Source organism: Morone saxatilis, unplaced genomic scaffold (genome assembly GCF_004916995.1).
Source record: "Morone saxatilis isolate NCDOM2014 unplaced genomic scaffold, NCSU_SB_2.0 Contig21, whole genome shotgun sequence".
NCBI lineage: Eukaryota > Metazoa > Chordata > Actinopteri > Moronidae > Morone > Morone saxatilis.
Genome location: NW_023339774.1, coordinates 12,943,735 through 12,965,550, shown reverse-complemented (window position 1 = coordinate 12,965,550; position 21,816 = coordinate 12,943,735). Strand labels below are relative to the sequence as shown.

At 40.2% G+C, this 21,816-nt stretch overlaps 1 protein-coding gene across 5 annotated transcripts in view; it reads left to right on the top strand.

The window, feature by feature from the left end:
• LOC118332524 (mediator of RNA polymerase II transcription subunit 13-like) overlaps nucleotides 1-21,816 on the top strand; it is a 74,990-nt gene that overhangs the window by 35,231 nt on the left and 17,943 nt on the right. For all 5 annotated transcript variants that reach the window (XM_035667859.1, XM_035667861.1, XM_035667860.1 and 2 more), the window contains exons 3-6: nucleotides 8,051-8,135; nucleotides 11,521-11,604; nucleotides 20,661-20,806; nucleotides 21,086-21,286. In XM_035667859.1, coding sequence (XP_035523752.1) covers nucleotides 8,051-8,135; nucleotides 11,521-11,604; nucleotides 20,661-20,806; nucleotides 21,086-21,286 — 516 coding nt within the window. The remainder of the gene's footprint in view (nucleotides 1-8,050; nucleotides 8,136-11,520; nucleotides 11,605-20,660; nucleotides 20,807-21,085; nucleotides 21,287-21,816) is intronic.

The window sequence follows — 21,816 nt, the reverse complement described above, 5'->3', positions numbered from 1 at the left end:
CACAGTATCACTCCATATCAACACTGGGTCGACTGGTGAGATACTAAATAAATTAAAGAGCGTGTCATTTCTGTTTACCATATTAAAAATAAATGAAAGATTCTCAAGCAAGCTGACGTTGAGAAGAAAGTTTCTAATGTCTGAAAAATGTAACACCACAAATTGAATTTGAACACATGCCTATAGTGATATGTGCGGCCTGTCTTGTTGGCTTGATGAGAAAATTCGAGCTGTAAGCAGCAGCTGTTTGCTAGCGTTAACATGGTGGTGCAGCGTTGTGTGTTTAGTGATTCTTCGTTGTTCTTTTCAATTATTTAGTTTCCTATTTATTTCATGCATGCCCATGATGTTCCCCCCCACCCTTTTTGAATGTGTAAAATGTGCAGCTTTGTCTGTGAAATAGATCCCTGTTTGCACGGCTGACTCCTCAGAGAATTACACCTAGTTACTGTCTACCTCTATCTTTCTGCTGCTTTGTGTACAAATTTGTTTCAATCTCCAGTTAATCTTCACACAAGCAGACACACATACAGTAACACTGTATGTTTTCACCTCTTATTTACTTCTCTGTCTTTTCCCATCAGTATGCCTTATGCATGCCAGCAGTAGAGGTGCTTTAGGCTAGTATTCACACCAGGCCATGCTGTGTAGCAATAATAGCATGTGAATAAACCACAATCTGTGTTACTTAATCTGCGACATGATATACTCTGTGCATATTCTGCAGATTCAGGTTTGTTCTGCAAACCTCAGCTGCACGCAGAGCGAGATGGAAGCCAGTTTTCTACAACATGTGCTCACAAAGTTCCTGTTCGTGCTTCATTCTTTTTTCTTTTTTTCAATTTCAAGTCAAATCCCATCGTCAGAGCCAGCGGTAGAAAATAAAGTGCTGTGAATTTGGTGTACAAAGAAGTTATGAGGGGAAGTTGTGTAAGGGAGTATTGAGAGCTGCTGTGTTGACATGGCCTGGGATGGTGCCAGGGTTCTTACCCTCCACTTTGACCTCAGCTCAGGAGAGGTGGGGCTTTTTCCGGCTGCAACTTGACTCCTCTGCTCCAAGTGGTTCCATTTAGATTGACAGAACACTTATGTGGACAATTAGATATGTCACCAAATACTCAGTGAGCAGGCTTATACTGCAGTTTCTTTTGTGTGCGTGTGTTTATATGAATACATACACTCATGGCAAAACTCTCACACCCCGGTCCCTTCTCTTGCCTCTCTGCCTGACTCACTCTCACAACTATGCAAGCAACTCCAGCTCAGTCACCTAATTGATTCCAGACTTTTCCCTCATCCCTTCACTGAGCCTCCTCCTCCTCCTCCTTCTCCTCGCTGTCACTGCTGCCCCTCGTTCTGTCTATCTTTCTGGGCTTTCTGGGTCTCAGTGCCTGCCGTATGTGCATTCAACTTGTTTGGTAATACATGTACATGAATGTTTATATTTGTGATGGTTTTTATTTGAGTGATCTTTACAGAAACATGATTGCCATAATTAGGTGAGATGACTTGATAAGAGAGCCAGTTAAAGTTCACATTTGATTTGATCTGATAAGCAGACTTCCAACATTCAAGACTTTAAGCAGAAGTTGTAAATCTTACCGGTGTCTGAGCTGAAATAAAGGCAATGTGAGTCATTGTGCTTTCAGTTTAAAGCTTGTAAAAAATGTGTAATCTGTTTGATTCAAAAGCACGCAGAGTTTCCTCTTGGTGGTGGTGTGTTTAGAGGCAAGGTAGAGACTCTGTTGTGTTGAGCTGACAGGTGTTGCTGAAAAGTTTAGGAAATGGTGTCACTAGAGCATAAGACTAGAGTGGGTTACTGTCACATAGACAGGAGTGGAGGATGCACAGTGTTTGCTGTTTAATGATCTGAAGAGCAGGTAGAAATGATGTGAGAAAGTCTGAAGAGACTGTGTTCCATAACCTTCCACCTTAGAGCCTATTAGATTTCAGGCATTACGTTCCAACAAGCATATTAGATACTGTCTTTATTAAGGACATATTTACAACCATATGTGTAAAGCAAATAGGAGAGACTCTGAATACAGAGCATACAAGCATCAGTATGTACAAAATTAAATACTGTGTACAAATTCACAGTATTTACATACCACCGGATAAAAGGCACAATGCCATGTCCCTATGCTTATCACTATCCTTGTTCTTGTGTGTTCAAGAATCTTTGCCTTCAGCCAGCTTGATGCTTGTGTCACTGAAACAGGACGAATAACAAACCACTGAGGCCTGTAGAGTTTTGGTTCACACACAGTGGTTTGCCATCACACAGCAACAACCAGAAGAGTGGGCTCAAGCAAAGCCCTTGAAACTCACTGCTGTTACAACTTACATAACACAGTCATACAGACAGACAGATGCTAAACAAATGGTTTAGCTGTACATTAAGCCACTTTGATCTTATAATCGTTGAAGAATTAGTGTGGCTAATTAATGGAGACTGTACTAAATTCCATGGAAGTGTATGTCTGATGACGAACAAGCTTTTTTTCTTTCAACACAGATGCTGGAGCATTCATACTGAGTTATGGTAGCAATTATTGAGTAATGGGGCCTTGTTTCACCCCAGAAGATAATAAACAGAGTTGTTACAGTTTGGATTTAATCAGCAATGGAAGTTGAGACAAATCCCTTTATTTAACCATGGTATGATGTAACTGATGAGCTATATGGAGCTGTTTTGTCCTCATACCAGGATGAGGGTGATGCTTAAGGTGTCTTTTGGTGTTTCAGTTTATTAGCTGAAAATCTGTCCACATTGTGTTTTACCACGAGAAATGTGTCTCTTAAGCTTCATTAATACTATCCAATGATGCCAATCCAATTTGATTTTAGCAATAGAGCTCAGTTTTAAGAGAAGAGAAATATGAACAGTATTTTTTTGCAACAGAGACATACATTTTCATTAAATACAGGCCCCTGAAGATAGGAGACCCCCCCACCAGCCCCCTAGACTCCAGATGCTGGTGTTGGTCAATGAGAGCGAGAAAGTGGAAAAAATAACCTCTCAGTTGAATCTCCTGCAACAATCTGAATTCAGATCGGAGGTTGGAGGTAGTGTGGCGCACAAAGTCTGAAAGCCAGAAACACAGGATAATAATAATGAGATCAAAGAGCAGCATCCCATAATTAGTCTACTCAAGGGACATTGACAAAAAGATTATTGGCCAGATATGATGTAAAACATTGTGAATGGAAGATCTTCCTCACTGAACTTTTACCAAATCCTCATCCAAAAACAGGAATCAGGAACTGATGAGCTTAAATGTTTGTGATCTATAGGATCTACAAAGATTCAACACATTAATGTTTGCCTGCCACACCTCAAACTAGAACTACAGCCAAAGAACCCAAATGTAAAGCAGATTTGTCAAGTGGAAATGGAGGTTCCTGAATAATAAGAGAATCTCTATGAGGGAACTTAACATCCTGTGGAAAATGGGCTGCAATGTCAACGTGTTTGTTTTCGTTCCCTTTCTTTACATCAAAAAATGTATTCGTTTTCTGTTTTGTATTGTGAGCTGTGCAGCTCGGCTGGTCTAGCAGCATTAACTCTGGCTCAGTGCCAGGGTAATACAACATATTATTGCCATATTAACAGCAAGCAGAAAGTCCATGGACTGCTGTTAGTATATAGGTAAAGGATATAAGTAATCCCCTCTGGGCTTCTTGTGTCTCCCTGCACACTATTCTTTTTCTTCCTCAGATGTCTATGTAAGTGTTAATGGGAAATTGGCCCTGTTAGATGTTGGCTGTTTTGCTAATGCAACACAAACACCTGTCCTTGGTGGGAATTTCCCTTTTTATGTGCAGAATGCAACTGAGAAAAAAATTGTCACCCAGCTTTCAAATGTCACAAAATGCTATCTCCACGTGCCAATCAATAAGTCAATTCAAACTAAAATTAAAGGTGTGTTTGATAGCATTTTAATCAGTATTGATGACTTAACAATTACTTTTCTTTGTGCTGATCTGAAGCTCGCTGTCCGGGCCTGTTCTTGTTTTTGAATCACTCAGCTTTTAATTGGCCTTATAATTTTTTTTCTGTGACGTCTTTGGACTTCACCCAGCACCTCAGGGTGGTGATAAACCACTTACACTCATGTAGGTTTCACTGTCAGGTGGTGTCATAAAAATGGAGCGTGAGCGTTACAAGATACTAACACATTTGCAGATATGTGTCAAGTTTCTCTTGCAGCATTTACATTACAGTATAAACTGGGTTGTGTATGATGATGGTTCATACTCAAGTGCATAGGACTTTTGATTTAACACAGGCAGCTTTAAGTTGATATTACAATTGGGATGTTGTTCTGATAATTTTTGCAATATTAATCTGCCCAGAAACAAACATGCATACATGTGCTCCATTAGTCCCATGTAATCTGTTGTTAGGGTTTGTTGTTGTCTCATTTGTGAGTATGTCCACTTGGGAGACATATTACCATTATTATCATCTTTCTTTTTCACTGTGTGTCCCTCTGTCTCTCTGTTTCCCTTTCTGTCCATCTGTGCAACCTTGTAATCTCTCTCTCTCTTATTAGTTAAAACACATCAGCATACTAAGGCATGTTGCCATGCACAGGCACTACATATCCACACACACACACACAGCAAACAGAGACCAGGCTCTGTTCAGATATGCAGCAGCAGGGCAGCTAATTAGTAAAGTGGCAGTGGGGTTACACACAATGTTACATACACACACACACTGCACACTGCAGAGACACCACTGGACGCCAAGACTGCTGGTGCTATTGATCCGAGACAAATGAATGAATGAGAGAGAGAGAGGGAGAGAGCCAGAAAGAGGAGGAAGGAAACGTGTGGAGAGGGGTCATCGTGTGCGAGACGGAGTGTTGTCACACCTCAACTCCCGCCGTCTCTCTCCCTCAGATCAATACCATCTTTGTGGTGTGTTAGCACAGTATTGTAGTGGTGAGAGGTCACTCCCTCTAGTGGCGTGAGACCAACACAGTCAGGGGATGTGAAAGAGAGGGGAGGAGAGTTGAAAGACTGATGTAAAAAATGAGAGAGAGAGAGGGTTGAACACACTGGAGAAAAGAGAGAAGGACAGACAGAGAGAGATGGAAAGACAAGGTTAGATACAGAGGATGAGACAAAGAGAGAGAAAGAGAGGTGGAAATATAGGGAGTGGTAGTGGCGACCCAGTTCCATCACTGCTTGTTTGTGTTTGGGGTGGCGCAGCAGTTAAGAGCATCGAGGTTGAGGATGGGGGAAGGAGGGTTGTGTGAAATAAACACGCATCTGTAAGGACGTCACCTCAGTGTATGCACATGTAGCACTCACAAAGGCAAAGTGAGGCCCAGAGCTCTCAAACGCATGAAGATCAGCACACGTGCACATTTTTATAATGGTTCTAACAATTTGTTATGTTTCCTCTCACACTGATTTGTTCATATTTCTGAGACTAACATTCATGTGACCATCCATATCTGTAAACACGCTGTTTTTGGACTGTTTGATATATAAACTACAACAAATATTTTAAAATATAAATATTTTCTGCCACATTAGCCCCAGACATTTTTATCTGTTGCATTTTATTTTAGGATTGTTCCGCTTTGGGTGTGTACAATAAAAATGTCAAATAATTGCATATTGGTAATTTTACATTTAAATTAGAAAATGTGCTTGTTGCTAAACTATTATTATTTAAAAAATGTTTTTTAAATTATTCAGCAGGAGTTTGGTGCATAATCATTTTGTGTTTTCTCCCAATTTGTCTTTACTTTCTATTATTGGAAACAAACATGACTTTTGGCTTAATGGAGGACTTTAAATCTGGGTGGAAATATTTTTTTTTTTTATGTATCTGCTTCTTTAAAAAAAAACCTGTCTAATAATCAGTGAAATTCAGTAAAAAGCAAAAAATTATAAGCTTTCAGTTTAATCTAATTTGAGTTGATTACATCCAGTTCCTTTAAAATCTTTCAGGCATGATGCAGTTCCCTGTAGCTCAGGCTGTGATGAATGATGGATCATGATGCTTTAAAACCCAATTGCACTTAGCTCTACATTTAGTGTCTACCGCGCACTTCTCCCTCGAGCCATTTGTGTTCCTCCTCTGATTAACAGGCAGTAAAAACTCAAAACATGGTGGTTACTGACTGGCTTTTGGTGAAATGACAGTTTCATGGTGTTTTCTCCGAGTATGCGCATTACACACCCTTATGGGACGTCATTGCTTTAATGCATCGGATCATTCTTTTATTTCAGGCTCCATTTTCTATATTTATAATGTTTGTGTGGGGTTGTGTGTGCATGCTTGTGTGTCAACGCCTGACCTTGTATGCTTGTAAGAGTGATTTGTCACGCCATGTGTTGATATGGTGCAGTGAGCTGGCTCTTTGACAGCTTCAATATAAACAGAAGTGTCTTATGTGGATTGCATGTTTCCAGGCATCTAAGTATGTACTGCTTCCGCTATTGGGCTTTGTGAAATCTATTGTACCTGTTCTATTTAGGAACTAAAAAAGAGAGGAGCAAATGTGGGAAAAGTTTCTTTGCGGTGTAGGCTGTTGACTTTTGGGTGGGAGTATCAGGAGGAGGTTGCGAGGTTGAGGAGTCAGTGACACAGTTTTGGAGTAATAGGGGTCAAGAGGGTGCGGTAGAGCTGGTCATGACGAGAGTAAATGAAGATGGGTTGTCGAGGATTGGCAGAGTGGGGGAAGAAGTTATAATTTGGGAGATTTTTAAGAGAGGGAGAGAGAGGGAGATATGGAGACAGTGAGAGCTAATGAGCTGGATTTGCTGGAGACTTGGCATTCTGCTCGTGGTGCTCGCTCTATCTCTCTCCTCTGTAGAGGAGCTGGCTGGAGCGAGCTTCCTGTCTGAGCCCTGAAGCAGGAGTAAATGAGGGGTTGGGGGGGAGGAAGCGGAGGGGAGGTGGTGGGGTGTTGGAAGCAATAGAACAGAGGAAGGAGGAGAAGGAGGAGGGTGAGGGGCGGGAGGGACTAGTGTTGAAATTGAATGCCAGGGCGCCATGTTCTCACCGCCAGCGTTTCCATGGTTACAGGGTAATTCTGGCGAGTAAGGAAATTTCATTCACTCTGGTATGAAGAAGCAGAAGAAGAAAAAAATCAGGAGGCAAATATCAACAAAGCAACAGAGAAGGAGAAAGGAGAACAAATCAGGGAGGAGAAAAAAAGAGGAAGAAAAGGAGGAAAGAGAAAACCTCTACTGGGGTTTATGCCACCCATCCCCCAGGCGATCTGCCTCAGCCTCTGTCTCTCATTCCTTTTTTCTTGTGTATTTCTGGGATGCTTGGTTTGTTTGCCACCACCCTATAAGCAAACACAACACCCACCCACAAGCCTCCAGTTCTTCCAGGAGCCCTGCAGGTATATGGCAAAGAACAAAGAGAAACACTGTTAACTGGCCCCTGTGTGTGTGTGTGTGTGTGTGTGCTTTTTGGGAGAACGGCAATGGGGGTTGGTGCCGGTGGTTGGGTCGTCGGGGTTTAAGAAATCACATTTGATTTCATGTGAACCGGCTGGTGACATGTCAGAGGCTTGGGCAAGGTGATTTGACCACATTTTCTTTCAGCCTCTTGAATTTCACAGGAAAAAAAACTGGGTTGAGTTAAAACTCTCTATGCATGTACAAACCTGAGCATGCAAGCATGTGTGTCAGCCTGCACAGATACCGCCACACTCACTCTGCAGCTAACTGGGGTTGACAACTGCATGGGGTTTGACTGGGCTGTCGCTGCAGCCAACCTGACAGCTGTACAGCCAAGCACACTCCGTACACACATACGTATGCGTACACACAACCTCATCTTCAGTGTAATTTCTGATATGATGTGCAGGTTTTCTCATCAGCACATGCAGCATGTTTTGACAGAGTGAGCCATAAACGCATGTAGTTAAACGTCGAATCATGTGTTGTTTATTATCCGCAAGCTGGTGTGTGCAGATGTTTCGCTGTCACAGAAAATATCGTAACTGTATTTTATTATTGAGATAATAAAATTTTGAGATGTAATAACTATTTTCTCCTCTTATTTCAGTGGCTGAGGAGGGGCTTTGGGAGTGCGGGCTGTCCTACGAGTGCAGGACCCTCCTGTTCAAGGCCATACACAACCTGCTGGAAAGGTAAAACCATTGTCATTATCCAGAACAGAAGATTAGCTGCTGCTGAATGGTAGGCTATACATAGAATATGAAAACATTATTTATAGTATTATTAGTAGATTTTAAATTTTGTAACTATTTGTGGTACTACAAACTGATCTTCAATGAAATAAATGAACTTTTTAAATTTTTTCTTCCAAAATTTACACAATGTCTAAACTTTACTTTACCCCCCCATAAATAAGCAGCATATAAACATATAATTAAAGGTTTATAACACACTATAATCTATTTGTAAGCAGTAACTAAGTGTTTATTAATGTATTTCTCAAAAACTATAACTTCTTTTGTGGGTACCCATACATGGAGGCTATTAACAGATAATGAATGATTGGATAGTGAAAGCTGCGGCAGAGAGAGAGGGGATGACATGACATGACAAAGGGCCGCAGGTCGGATTACTCTGTGCTTCAATAAAAGCTGAATAAACCTTGGTCAACTTCTCCTTTCCTGTACTTAGATATGCTATGTGCTAGACTCGTCCATGTTGAAAAGACAACCAAATATTGAAGATGGTTTAAAGAAAAAAGTAACATATACGTCTTTTAGTCTACTGGACAAGACTGAACCCCGATAAAATTCACCCACATACACAAATATTTTTTATGTTAATAATTTTAATAATTTTCATAGTACTTTTAGCAAAGTAAAAGTAAAATTATTTTGTGATTTGTTTGTACTTTATATATCTTATAATAAACATACAGCTTTGACATTTTGACATCATCCATAATTGAAATTAGCACTCTGAATGAAAGTTCTTAAATTATGTGTCTTAAATGAACAATAATAACATTTTGTAAATACAAAAATCACCAAACAAAAGAACTTTGTCATATTAAGAGACGGCTTGAGTTTTCTTTTACAGCTTCACCTTAATGAAATTATAATCTGAGTGCTGAATCACTTGCTCAAGTACCCAAAGCTCTCCTTTCTGAGTCAGAGCCATCTGTTAAATGAAGCAGCACATATTTGCTCTCTATTAAGTTAAGCATCAGTGATCATCATAGGGGGCAGGCTGAATTAACCTTCCTATTACCTTGAAGCTAACTCCTTTTATAGCTGACTATTTCAACACAGGGGGGATCACTTCCACTTTCTCTTTCATATCGTACAGATGAAATTGGTCTCTCTCACTGTCTCTTGTTATTATTGTTATTATCATCAGCATTTAGAATTAAATTTGACATTGAACAAACATTGAAATATGAATATTTCAATAAAACAAGCACAGAAAAACACAAAAGACAAATGTTAAGAGCTACATTACAGTACAATGAGTAATACTTTATGTACAAACTAAGGATTTTGAATTTGTCTGTCGAAGCTCTAGAGTCAAGAGTTCCTTATATTTATATTTTACTTATAATCTCTGTCGCATGGCTAATTTTTTTTTGCAGCTAAACTGGAATAACAGCACAGAGATGAGGGGGTTTGTGGTTGGTTGACGTCTTGTGATTCTGAGTTTATGTTTTGTAGAGTTAAGGAAACGGGACATCTGACACTGGGGATAAGGCTAGATTTATAGGAGCCCATGGCAGCAGTGTTTTTGATCGACATAAATAATCCTCAAAGCTTTAGTCATGCTATAGCATATGAAAGCATAATGTGAAGTGAAGGCAGTTTCTCAAACTCGCAGAGAATTATCACCAAACTATTTCCCTATGCTCTGCAAAGTACATCAGTAACGTTTAGCTCCTTGTTTTGGTTTTATAGGCCACAACTTTACTGTTTTAGTTCAGCGAAATTGGTCAGATCAGCTTAATTTCCACATTTACACACGCAGAGAAAAACTTTGATAAACCCACCATACATTACAGACAAAGTTATCAACGCCCAGATAGGAGTTGGTGGAAACCAAAACAGAGCCAAAAGGAGAGGAAACTCAGATTGGATGCAAATGTCTGTTGCAATTGTTTGCTAACATATTCATATCAACTTCAAAGGTGATAAGTTGTGTTTGCACCTCGTTGTGCTGCCCCTACATGGCCTAAAAAAAACCAACAAATGCAAGTTTAAGCCTTAATATTTACTTGTTTGATGAGTACACACATTTTCAAAATTTCCAACTAGATTTTCAGTAGAATTAGTAAAATTGGCTTTTAAACTTGTTATGGAGAAATATTGGGTTTATAACAAATAGAGAAGTTGTTTGTATCTTATATGCCTCAGTATCATTAAGAGTATTTTTTGAGACAGCATTTAGTAGTTATTTAAAGAACTGCATCTGGAGGCTTTTCAGCCTTCAGCATTTATCACAGTAGTTGCTCCATGGATATCATTCTCTGTGAACTCCTTTTTAAAATGTATTCTTTGTAAGAACTCCAACATAGTGATCGTGCTTAGAGATGCAGTGATCAGAGACAGCATTTGTATTGGGACCAGTACTGATCTTATTAAACAGTTTGGGTATCTGTCAAAATCATTCATTAAATATAGTTTCTTAATGTTATTATAAAATTATTTTTTCCCAAGTGAGAGAGAGATCTTACGTGCAATGAGCAGCCATGGACAGATATCAAAAAGCATTGATAAGAATGAACCAAAGATCTACAACTGGATCTACAGCTGAAAGCTTTGGATAGCTCAACCTGCCTGAGTGGAGAGTGATCCATAAAATCATTTAGCAATTCCTTGACCCAGGTCAGAGGAGCCAGCAGGGAATTCACTGGCACCTGCTCACAGAGACCAGTCAAAGTTCTGAGAGCGCTGAGTTTTGTCTGTGAAAGGAGGCTGAAATGAGGTGAAGCGCAGATGGTGGGATCACCAAATAGGGTGCATGACGACTGAACTACGACTGAACTGTTTGATGTGATCAAATTTTGGTCTGATGAAAGAAAAGGTTTTGGAAAGTTATGTGTAAAGGTGCACAACACTCTGGGGAAAGCAGATTAGCAAGAAGATTACCTTCCCTTTTCCTGTGCCCTTTTCATAAACTCCAGATGTGAGAAGGACGGGGCAGAGAGACAGTCCATGTTGCAGTTTACGAAAAGTAAAATCCTAAAATAATTTTGTTTCTTCAGTGATTTAACTTACATAAGGTCAACTAAATATACAAATATATTAAGCAATTTTTATTCATATAAGCTATTAAATATTTAACAAGGCCAGAACATCACCAGAAGCTACAGCATCAACAAAACACATCTAGTTGCATCAAAATCTCCAAAGAGTACAATTTATTGCATGATTGTTATATTGAAGTGTGTTATACGTATTGTTCAGGTGATACTTTAATCAAAAATTTCCTGTGATAATACGTAAGAGAGAGAATACATTTTTGTAATGAATAACATTCTTTCTCTCCTCTGTTGGCTTCTCTTTCTTCTTCTCTTTACTGCTGCAGATGTTTAATGGACAAGGGGTTTGTAAGGATTGGGAAGTGGTTCTTCAAGCCACATGAACTAGAAGAAAAGTCTTTGGGCAACAGGTATGTAGAACTTCCAACACACACACACACACACACTCACACATGCTTCACTTAGACATTGTCATTGGACTTCTACTGTATGTTTCATGTACTGTACTGTATGTTAGGCTGTGGGAGATATACACCACAGGAGCCCATGTGTGTGATCATGTGTGTGCAAGTGTGACACAGCCAGGCAGTGTGAATGGCTTTCATGTGATTCAGTATTTGTCGAGTCCCCTCTCCTTGATGTTGCAGCGGCTGGCTCGTGGTGTGAGACTATTAAAAACCAGGACAGTGAATGGTGGTGAGAGGTGAGAGCAGAGCTGAGTTGAGCTCTTGCAGCTCGCTCTGGGTGAGGGGAGGGTGGTTGTGTGTGTGTGTCAGTGTCACGCTGTGTAACTGTGTAGGCAATGTGGGAGACAGACTGAAACAGAGTAAAAAGAGGAGTGGGTGTGATGACAGTAGCTCAACTTGTTGCTTCAGCCATTACAGTTCCCTCTCACAGCGCAGTCTGCCCACTTCAGCTTCTCCTGCTGGTGAGGATGCAGCATTCCTTACATCTTTAACATAGCTGTGCTCAAATGTTAAGTATCCAAATAAATGGCTCCTAGGAAACCACTTAGCTGTCAAATAGCTCATTTTAGAAAATCTTGCTTAGAGGCAGCACACACAGAAAACAACCTCCTTTTTATATTTACTTTGTAGTTTTTGAACTGGGAAACTGTAAATTGCGTTGTCATTCATACTATGGTGCAAATTAAGAGATGAACAGGAAACTCTTGCTCTGGTAAGTTGCTGACACAAGTGCAGTCTGCTGTGACGTGCTGTAGCAAACTCCGGTTTAGCTGTTCAGAGCAGCATGTGGAAGTCCTTCCGTGAGGCACACTGCGTGACATCTTAAGAGAGTGTGTGTCACTTGTGTTGCATATGTATAGTGTTTTGAAGAAGCCTGACAAGACTGTGAACTTTTTTCACCTAAAAGCACTTTCATGGTAAAATATACCGCACACACAGGTGGTAAATAAAGGAAAAAAGTCCTGAATAAATGCAGACGCTGCCAAACAGGGAGTCACAGAGTGGTTTGATAAGAGTGGAAAGGATGTGAATCATATGTTATGATTGAAGGGAGATTTTAAAATGAAGTGTTGGATGTTTGTTCCATCCTCCCAATAGAGTTCAACAGACCTGGAAAATCTATAACAAGGAGATATTAAGCTGTTCTGGTGGCCCAACACTTTACTAAGATGTTTTTTTTATTTTTTATTTTTACTTTCATTTCTCTTTTTGTATATTAACTTAGGTACATTTGAGTGTGTACATGGTTATGCTGTTCGTGTCACATGCTTTATACTCCCACAGTTTATAGTCTCATATCCTCACTGGCCACACAAGGTGAACCCAAATTTAATTATCACTCATCACAGGACATCATTGTCTTTTCTTTTCTTTTCAGAGGTTGTGACATCTTTTACAGATTCTCTTCATATCTCTGTGTGCATTTATTGGGTGTATTATCCTGTTTGACACGTGGAACATGCTCATTAATCATCCCATTGAAAGACTTTGCTTTGAAAAGAAAATGGACCAAAAAAAATATATTGCGACCAACACAAGTTAACAAATGGGGTGCAGCAGAGACGTCACTGAAAGATCAGTAAATAACATTTGTGTGGGAAGTAGGAAGGTGTGAAGACACTGAGTCCTTAGTGTGTGTGTGTGCGTGCATACTCTGTGTGCGTACAAACACATGTTGAGTTTAGATGTTCTGTGAGTGCAGAGTGTGTCTTTTTTGTACATCATGTAATTTCTCTTCCTTTTGACAGCTCTGTATGAATATGTTGTCAGCTGGTACGCCCCCTGCTGAGCCAATTCTGACTTGTTCTGTCCGTGAATTATTGAACATCCTGGAAGGAATGACGGAGAGCAAGAGGGAGATAAACATTCTTAGACACAAAACAAATACAAATCTTATTTAGACAGTACTTTTTCATGCCTGCACTCTGCAGCATGTATCACATTGTTTCTTTCTTCCCACATGTCTCCACTGCTTGTTCCCAGCACACATGCAGACACACACACACGCACTGTCCTAAATGCCCACACACACACCATCCCTTGTTCCCAGAATAGCAGTGTTGCCCCACACTTGACAGTGTGAACCATAAGAACCCCTGCAGATCCCTTGCCATCAGTGCTTTCATGCCATGAGGGAACATTGCTCAGTTAGGCATACACTGACCTCCTGCCTCAGCTGTAACCAGCTCCTTTGTCTCTTCTTCACTCCCACACTTTGCCGTTTATCCCCAACAGGGGGCGCTTCAGTGCTAATATCCATGCCATGCCCCCTTACCCGTGCCAACTCCTGTGCCTTGGCGCTGCTTCCTTTGTCAGGCTTATCTGGTGTTTATCTCGTATGTGTCCCCGGGGGCACGGCGAGGATTGGCACATCCAGGACAATCCAAACCACCCTCCTATTCTGCCACCCACCCCCCAACTCCTCTCTCAGCACAACACTCGTGCTCTCTTTGTGTCTGAATGGGAGGAAAGCACTCTGGGTTGGTAACGGATTGCATCAGACGCTGAGGGGAGCGAAAGAGAGATAGAGAGAGTTACAGGGATACAGAGAGAGTGTGAGAGAGATAGAGGAAGAGCAGAGACTAGGCTCTGTGTGTGTGTGGTGGGGAGGTGGGCATCAGAGAAGGTGGGGGGTCGTAAATTAATCATTACTATAGACGGCTCAATGGATGTATTAGAGTCTGTCTCTCTCATTAGTTCAGTCAATTCTATGCATGCCAAGTACGGTACACACTATATTTGTTAATCTAGGTGCTTTCATTCGCAATAATGGCCATATACTCATGCATAAGTAATGTTCATATTTTACAGAGCTGTCTGGTACTTGACCATAAAACACAAACAAGTTGCACTGCCTCTTTAAACTACTTTAAAAAAATAAATTGCAGAAATCCTCTCCTTTCCTCTTCTCTCCTCTCCTTTCCTCTCCTCTCCTCTCATTTCCTCTGCCCTCCTCTCCTCTTTCCTTTCCTCTCCTCTCCTCTCTTCTCTTATCCTATGCTCTCCTCTCCTCTCTCCTCTGTTCTCCTCTCCTCTGCTCTCCTCTCCTCTCCTCTCCTCTCCTCTCCTCTCCTCAGGGACACCAATGACATTGAGATATAACCATCACCTAGGCAACAAACATTTGGTGTTAGTCTACATCACAAGGTCACAGAATCTTCAGAAATACAGTAAAAAAACAAAAAAAGAAAATAATATGAAAAATATTTCCTCTTTTCCTCACCCCTGTTCCTCTTTCCTCCACATTTTACCAACACTGTAAGTACTTGTTGTATTTGTTTGCTCAATTGAAATAGCCTGGTATATTACCTCCCTAATATGACAAAAATATTCAATTTAATAAAGTTTAATTATAATAATAATTTTAAAAATTGCCAACTGACCTAATTTTGCTCATATTGGTATGTTTGGTTAAATCTTCCAAGGGCTTAAAAAACCTGAACTCCCAGTTGGAATTAGTGTTTAGACATTGGACATTTATTTTATATGATTGACACTGATATGTGAAATAATTGATGGGTATGGGTGTATGCTCTGAATATTTTCTTATTGGTTGGATTAGTGGCCAGGTAATTATTTGACCAGTTACAAATATGACTGTAACTGCCCCCATGAGTAGCTGATTGATAGATGGAAACTTTTGGCCAGACTGGCAGACAGATGGATAAGGTTAAATGAGTTACTGAATGAATGAATGAGTGATGGACAGACCAAAATAATCTGTTACTTGCTTATAAAGACCAGTTGGAAAAGAGGCTCTAATAAAAATTAAAGTGGTTTGGAATTAGAGCTTTAGGATTAGTGAGAAATTTAGTTATTTATTCGTTGATGTAGTGTTTTCACTGTGTTTTTCAATACTTCAGTCAGTAAATACTTAGTAACGGCATTAAGGAGAAGACATCGCATTCATTGCAATCAGCTACTTCTGCAAACTTAAAGCTAGAAACTCCATTCAAACTTTAAGATGTACTAATTCATGGAAATCTCTAATGGAAGCCAATAAATGTCCTAGTGCTTCAGATTTCCATTACTACTTCATTTGCTGAAACAAGCTGGCTCTTACAATAAAATTTAGCATAATTTCACTTTCAGTTTCACAGAATTAGATTTGTGGTTTCTGCACAGCAATAGGAAGGTAAGGTGTGTTCAGGTGGAGGTTCACTTCAGATAAAAAGAATCAAACTCAAAGCAACAACTTTGTAAATGACAAAGAAAATTTATAAAAAATAAAATAATAAAAACACCACTTTTATAGACACTGATAAAACATATAATTGTATGAGCGTCAGTTAGTAGTAAAAATGTTTTTATAGAGAAGTCACTGGAAAATCAACTGTTTTTAAATATAGCAGCTTTGATCAATGCAGTGTCTCTCTGATTGACTACACACACTGTGAGCCTTAAAAATATTAGTGTGCAACAGGGGAATTAAATCTGATGTGTTTTTTTTTTTTTACAGTGTTTATTAAGGTATGTTTTTTGTGCTTTTAAGACATTTTTCTTAATTATTGTATTACTGAAATATTAGAATTTTCTCCGTTGAAACGTTGTTCTACAAGTGTCCTGAGCCTCCCTAGAGACAAAAAGCAGACAACACGTGATGCACTATCCCCCAGATTTCTAATATTACCGGGTCTCAGACCACTGATAGCTGCAGAGCGAGCGGCGGCGGAGCGCACGGGGCGCTAAAAAACATAAAACCAGAGAATAACCCAAATGATTGTAAAAATAAAAAGAAAATCATGACTCAATATATGAGAGAGATGAAGAAGGCAGAAAGCAGAGAGAGAGAGGAAAACACATAGATCAATAGAGAGGACGGTGATACATCACAGCAACAGCCTACCAACAGACCCTTTTCCTCTTTTTTAATTAGGACCACAGATATGAAGGTAAAAGTCTGTTGTAGCCCATACCGATGTTCTTAGTGAGGTTTGGGAGAATATGTGTGGGAATAGCCCACTGAAGTATTCACAGTCATTCTCTGCTGTCCTTCAGGACTAACAAGATATCTAATTTCAATTGCAGCAGACTGATATTTTTTCTGCGCTTCTTGTGCTCCTAAAAAGGGCACTGAGTGGTGTCCTTGAGCATGGCACCTTTTCATTGTGGATCCATATAAATAGTTGGAGCAGTGTTTGAGCACAAACATTGTGATAGCAACACTGGCTAAAGCCACCCACTTGGGGCCTCTGAATAATACATCAAGCTGACTACATCCCCCTTATGTTCGTGTTAATAGTGGTGTGTCATGTGTCACACCTGCATAAGCCTGAGAGTATTATGCATGTTTGGTGGTTTGGTAGGATTTGTTTGTATGGAATAAACTCATTGTGTCTGTGCAGTCGAAGGACTTTTAGAGCATGTGTATACATGCTGCTCACAAGAGCTTACAGGAGAGTAAACATCCTCCTCAGTGTCAGGCCTCATACACCAATGCACTGTCTGCACTCCTGTGTTTCCAAGAGATGTATTCAAAGGGAGTGAGGTAGCCAGGAGAAGAAGATGGCTCAGAATAGTGCTGCCGTGGTAGCAGACAGAGAATTTAAGGTACAGATTAAGGAGATTAATCCCCCAGATTTGAAGGAATGTAAAAAAATGTTATGCCTGCTAAGTGCGTATGACTGTAGCTAATGATATCTAAACACAGTTATCACATCATGGGCTTTAGATCCCTCTCAGAGTGGAAATAGAAGCTTTGTGTGTTTTGCACATGGTAGTTTTACTGTTTATTGCTTTCTATCTCCTTTAATCTTGTTTTATTTCCCCCCCCACTGTGTTAGACATGAGAGCATCCCGACAACTAGGATAACTGTTGTTGTTTTGTGTGCGTATCATTGTTCACACAGATGTGTGTATGTCGAGTCCATGATGCATGTCGGACATTAACCAGCTCCCCTGCTGGCTGGCTGGCTGGCAGGCAGGCAGGCAGCGTCGTGATGTGAGGTGAAAAGACGCATGTTGTCACAAGAACCCATCATGCTCTCTTTACCTTTATTGCAGTGGAATTCAAACATGCAAGTGATGTATATACGTGTGTTCACATGTTATTAGGATAACTGTGGATTTATGTGCTTGCATCTGAGTCTCCCTCTATATTGCGCGCACTCACATATGAACAGCATTTATACACATTTGCACATATATGGTAGCCTGAATTAAGGCTATTAATGCCGTCATATAAGCTTGGGCACATAGCATACATATGAAGCCAAATGAAACAGACACACACACACACATGGACAGTGATGTGTCTGTGTGTTCTCTGGCTCCACATTCCCTGATTGATTTCACCATAAAATTGTGCTCAGTAGCCACCCATTAAAACTCTGATCTCATCGATATGTGTGCAGCAATTGCAGTGCGTGGCACTGAATTATTCACCTCCTCCTCTCTCCCTTGCACTCGTTTTGCTCTCACTCCTCATTTTACACTGTATCTTTTCTTTCCTTGTCCTCCTAATTTGCTCTCTATCCTTCTATTTTCCCTTTCGTTTCAGTCTGATTCATGCATTTCCTTCATTTTTGCACCTCCTTGTGCTCACTCTGTCTCCATCTTCTATTGCTGTCTTTCTTTCTACTCTGCTCTTCCTCCTTTCTTCCTCCTCTTCTTCTTCTTTTCCTCAACCCCCTCAACCCCTCTCCACCTTCTCTCCATCTCCTCTCTCTATCTCTCTCCAGTACTGTCAGCCCTGAGGCGAGCCTCAGCCATCACTCCTCTTCATTTATTAATACCTGTACTCATACAGCCCAGTACACACAGCTGTCTCACATCTCTGTCCATTGCTCTCTCATGCACACGCACACACATGCGCTTGCCGACTGCACAAATGTCCCAGAGGATGCAAGGAGCCCTGTGTGTCCACACACTCACACCCGCTTACTGTGCAGAAAAATGCCCTTTGTAAAAGGACAGGGAGCATCAATCTCCCAGCTGCGTCAGCCTACAGTTTGATGCTCTTTTTGTAGTTCTGCTTTTCCCTGACTCACATTTAATTGCCCTTTATTGCTGTTATAATAGCTCTTAGGTCATAATTGTTGCACATTAGTTATTGGTTAGACTGATGGCTTGTACAGTTTATCAATTGTTATTGTTACTGAACTTTCCCTCTCTACACATTATTAAATGACAGAAATAATTTTCATCAGTAGCCTTTTTCAGCTTGGTTTTATAAGAAATGTAAAGATTTAACTGAGAGCCTCAATGTAATCAATTTTTTTATCAGCACACAGTAATTCCAGCTGAAATATCAAAAGTATCCAGCTACTAATTCGGTTGGAAAGAGAGACAACGATACAAAGAAAGAGGAGATGATTTTCAAGAGCGATTCACTGCTATTTGGCCAGAGCTGCAGTTTTTACGAGGGGTCTTAAGGGAGTCATGTTTTTCTACACACATCAGTACACTAACATCTCATAAAAATATACAATAACGATATAAACAGAATTATCAACACAAGCGGGAAATAAATTCTAATGACTGCTTCATTTCACAGCCTTATTTAATCTGTGCAGGGCTGTGAACAGAAAGTATAACATAGAGAAATACATACAATGTATCTTAAATGCCCTTAGTTGAATCTGTCTAAAGGTGAATTACTGTACAAAGAATCAGTGCAAACACAGAACATAATCGGAGCATTTATGCTTTTCTATAGACTGGTTAAATATCCTAAATGTACATTTGTGCATATGTGCATGGCAGTTAGCTGGACTGGTACTCTTGACTTGCAGCTGTTCCGCTGATCTTCCCCATGCAGCTATATATAGCTCTTCATATGGTGTAATGATGCACTGAGGACAAGGTTGGAGGGCAGTGACATTGAAAGCATTTTGACTCATGGGTTGTAGAGATGTGAATTGTGGAGATGATAGACTAGTGCTGTGTATGTGTGTGTGTGTGTGTGTGTGTGTGTGTGTGTACGTGGGAGAGAGTGTTTGTCACATGCATATGAATGTGCTTTAGCTCTGCTCTTCCTCCGGTGATTGTGCAGACCTTTGTCCAAACCACCTGTTATGAGGGTATTTTTTTCTGCTTCTCCGGGAGCATCGGGAATGTTTATGAAGCAGAGAAATTGGCCTCCTTTCTCTTTGGGTGCATTCAGCGCCATCTGGAGGCCGTCATGGTCGATGCCACAAGATATTTGACTCCCTCAAGATTGTGTTTTGTTCTGAGTGACTCTGGAACTGGCCATTTTATTGAATTTGATGATCCATTACGGCTCAAATGGAGGTCCAGCTCCCTCAGGGCAATGGAGATATTGCACAGGCAGCAGGGTAATCACAAGGAGATTACAGTACCTGCTGACTTTATTGTCGGTCTGATATATATAAACCAAGGTGGTAAGGAGCTTTATAGATTAAAAATATACATCAGTGAAGCCATCTTAGTAGTTGATGATGTCCAGCCCGCCCACTGGTATATAGATTGCAATAAGGCCCCAACAATTCCTCCCCTGTGATTAAAAAAAAAAAAAAGAGCAATGCATGATGAACTATGCCTGCGCTGTGTAATAAAGAGAGCCCTGCATATGTAAACATGTAGTCACCACAATCAGTCATAAGAAAATGAGGATTTATACCTGCAATAAGGAGCCCATGTAGGAAACGATGAAGATGATCAATGTAGGTAGAGGTTAGTGAGGCTTTTACAAAGACACATTCTGAGGGTGTCCTGTAAATTGCTGTTTGGAGAAAAGCACCCGACATCTGTCATGGCGCTGCCTGAAAGACCAGCATATTCATGTTGTACATTTGTTTTTCAATAAATGTGATTTGTGGCTTTATTTAATCTCAAGTTTAACACCATTATCTGTAATTTCAATTCAGTTTAAATCTCAATGTAATTAGGTTAACAGTTTGGAAGGTAAATGTATATATAATTAAATTGGACAAAGAGAGCTGTTTCTGTTTCACAGTACAAACACATATTGCATTCCTGCACTGTTTCCGCTTATCTGTGGTCTCATCCTCTAAAAAAGTACTGTCTTCTGTTCCCAGTGAACACCTATCATGCTCCTTCTCCTTCTTCCTCCATGGGGAGAGCAACGTGTGCACAAGTGTGGAGATCGCCCAGCACCAGCCTGCTTACCACATCACAGAAAACCACATCCGCCTCGCACAGACCTCCATCACACCAGTACAAGGTAATACCACAAACCCATTGTTTTTTCTATTTCTTATGTACACAGAACAAAAATTGTGTTCAATAAACACTGTACTGCAATGACGTACAACCAGAAATGTGTTACACTACTGATGAACATGCACAATACAATGTGCATTAGACAGGCCAGCACATATTCATATCCTTTAGTTAAGTGAACAGACCACCTTCTGCAAACTCACTGTATTTACTATTCAGCTCCACAGTGTGTATTTTTGCTGTGCAATATAATTAATATGCCTGTATCATCCATCTGCAGTGATCCTGAGTCCATACGGTCTGAGCGGCACTCTAACAGGTCAGGCCTACAAGATGAGTGACCCAGCAGTACGGAAGCTGATGGAAGAGTGGAGCTACTTCTACCCCATGGTACTTCAGCAGAAAGAGGGAAGTGGAGAAAAAGAAGAAGCAAGCCAGGCCTATGATCGCAACTGTCACGTGGCAGTGGAGGTCATCGTAGGTATGGAAAAAGTCAACATGTTTGTTGTATTTAAGAGAGTGCACAGCAGGAATAATGCATCTCTAGTTAGAGAATTTACTGCTTTATGGAAAAACAATGTAGCCTATCTAGTATTTAGACATTTGCTAGTATAGTCCAGACTGATAACCATGTTCTGAATATTATATAAAAGCAGTACATAGAAAGGAACACTGGAGATCTTCTCAGCATGAGAACAGAAATAAAACCACATTAGACCACAGTAATTAATCTACTAAATCAAACAGATTTTATTGTATCAGGATAAATCCCTTGAGCTTTATCATCTTGTCTTCAAGGGGGTCCCAGAACAGTCACAGGAATAAACAAAACTAAATAATTCAAAGCACAAGGCACAACCTGTAACAAAACAATGCGAAGGAAAAAAAAAACAACAGAAAAGAGTTACAACTTTAGGATAGACACAAGAAAAATTATCAAACTATACAGTAACAGTAAGTGATAACATTACTGAAAGCATGCAATTTGAGAGAATAAAACACTATCTAAGC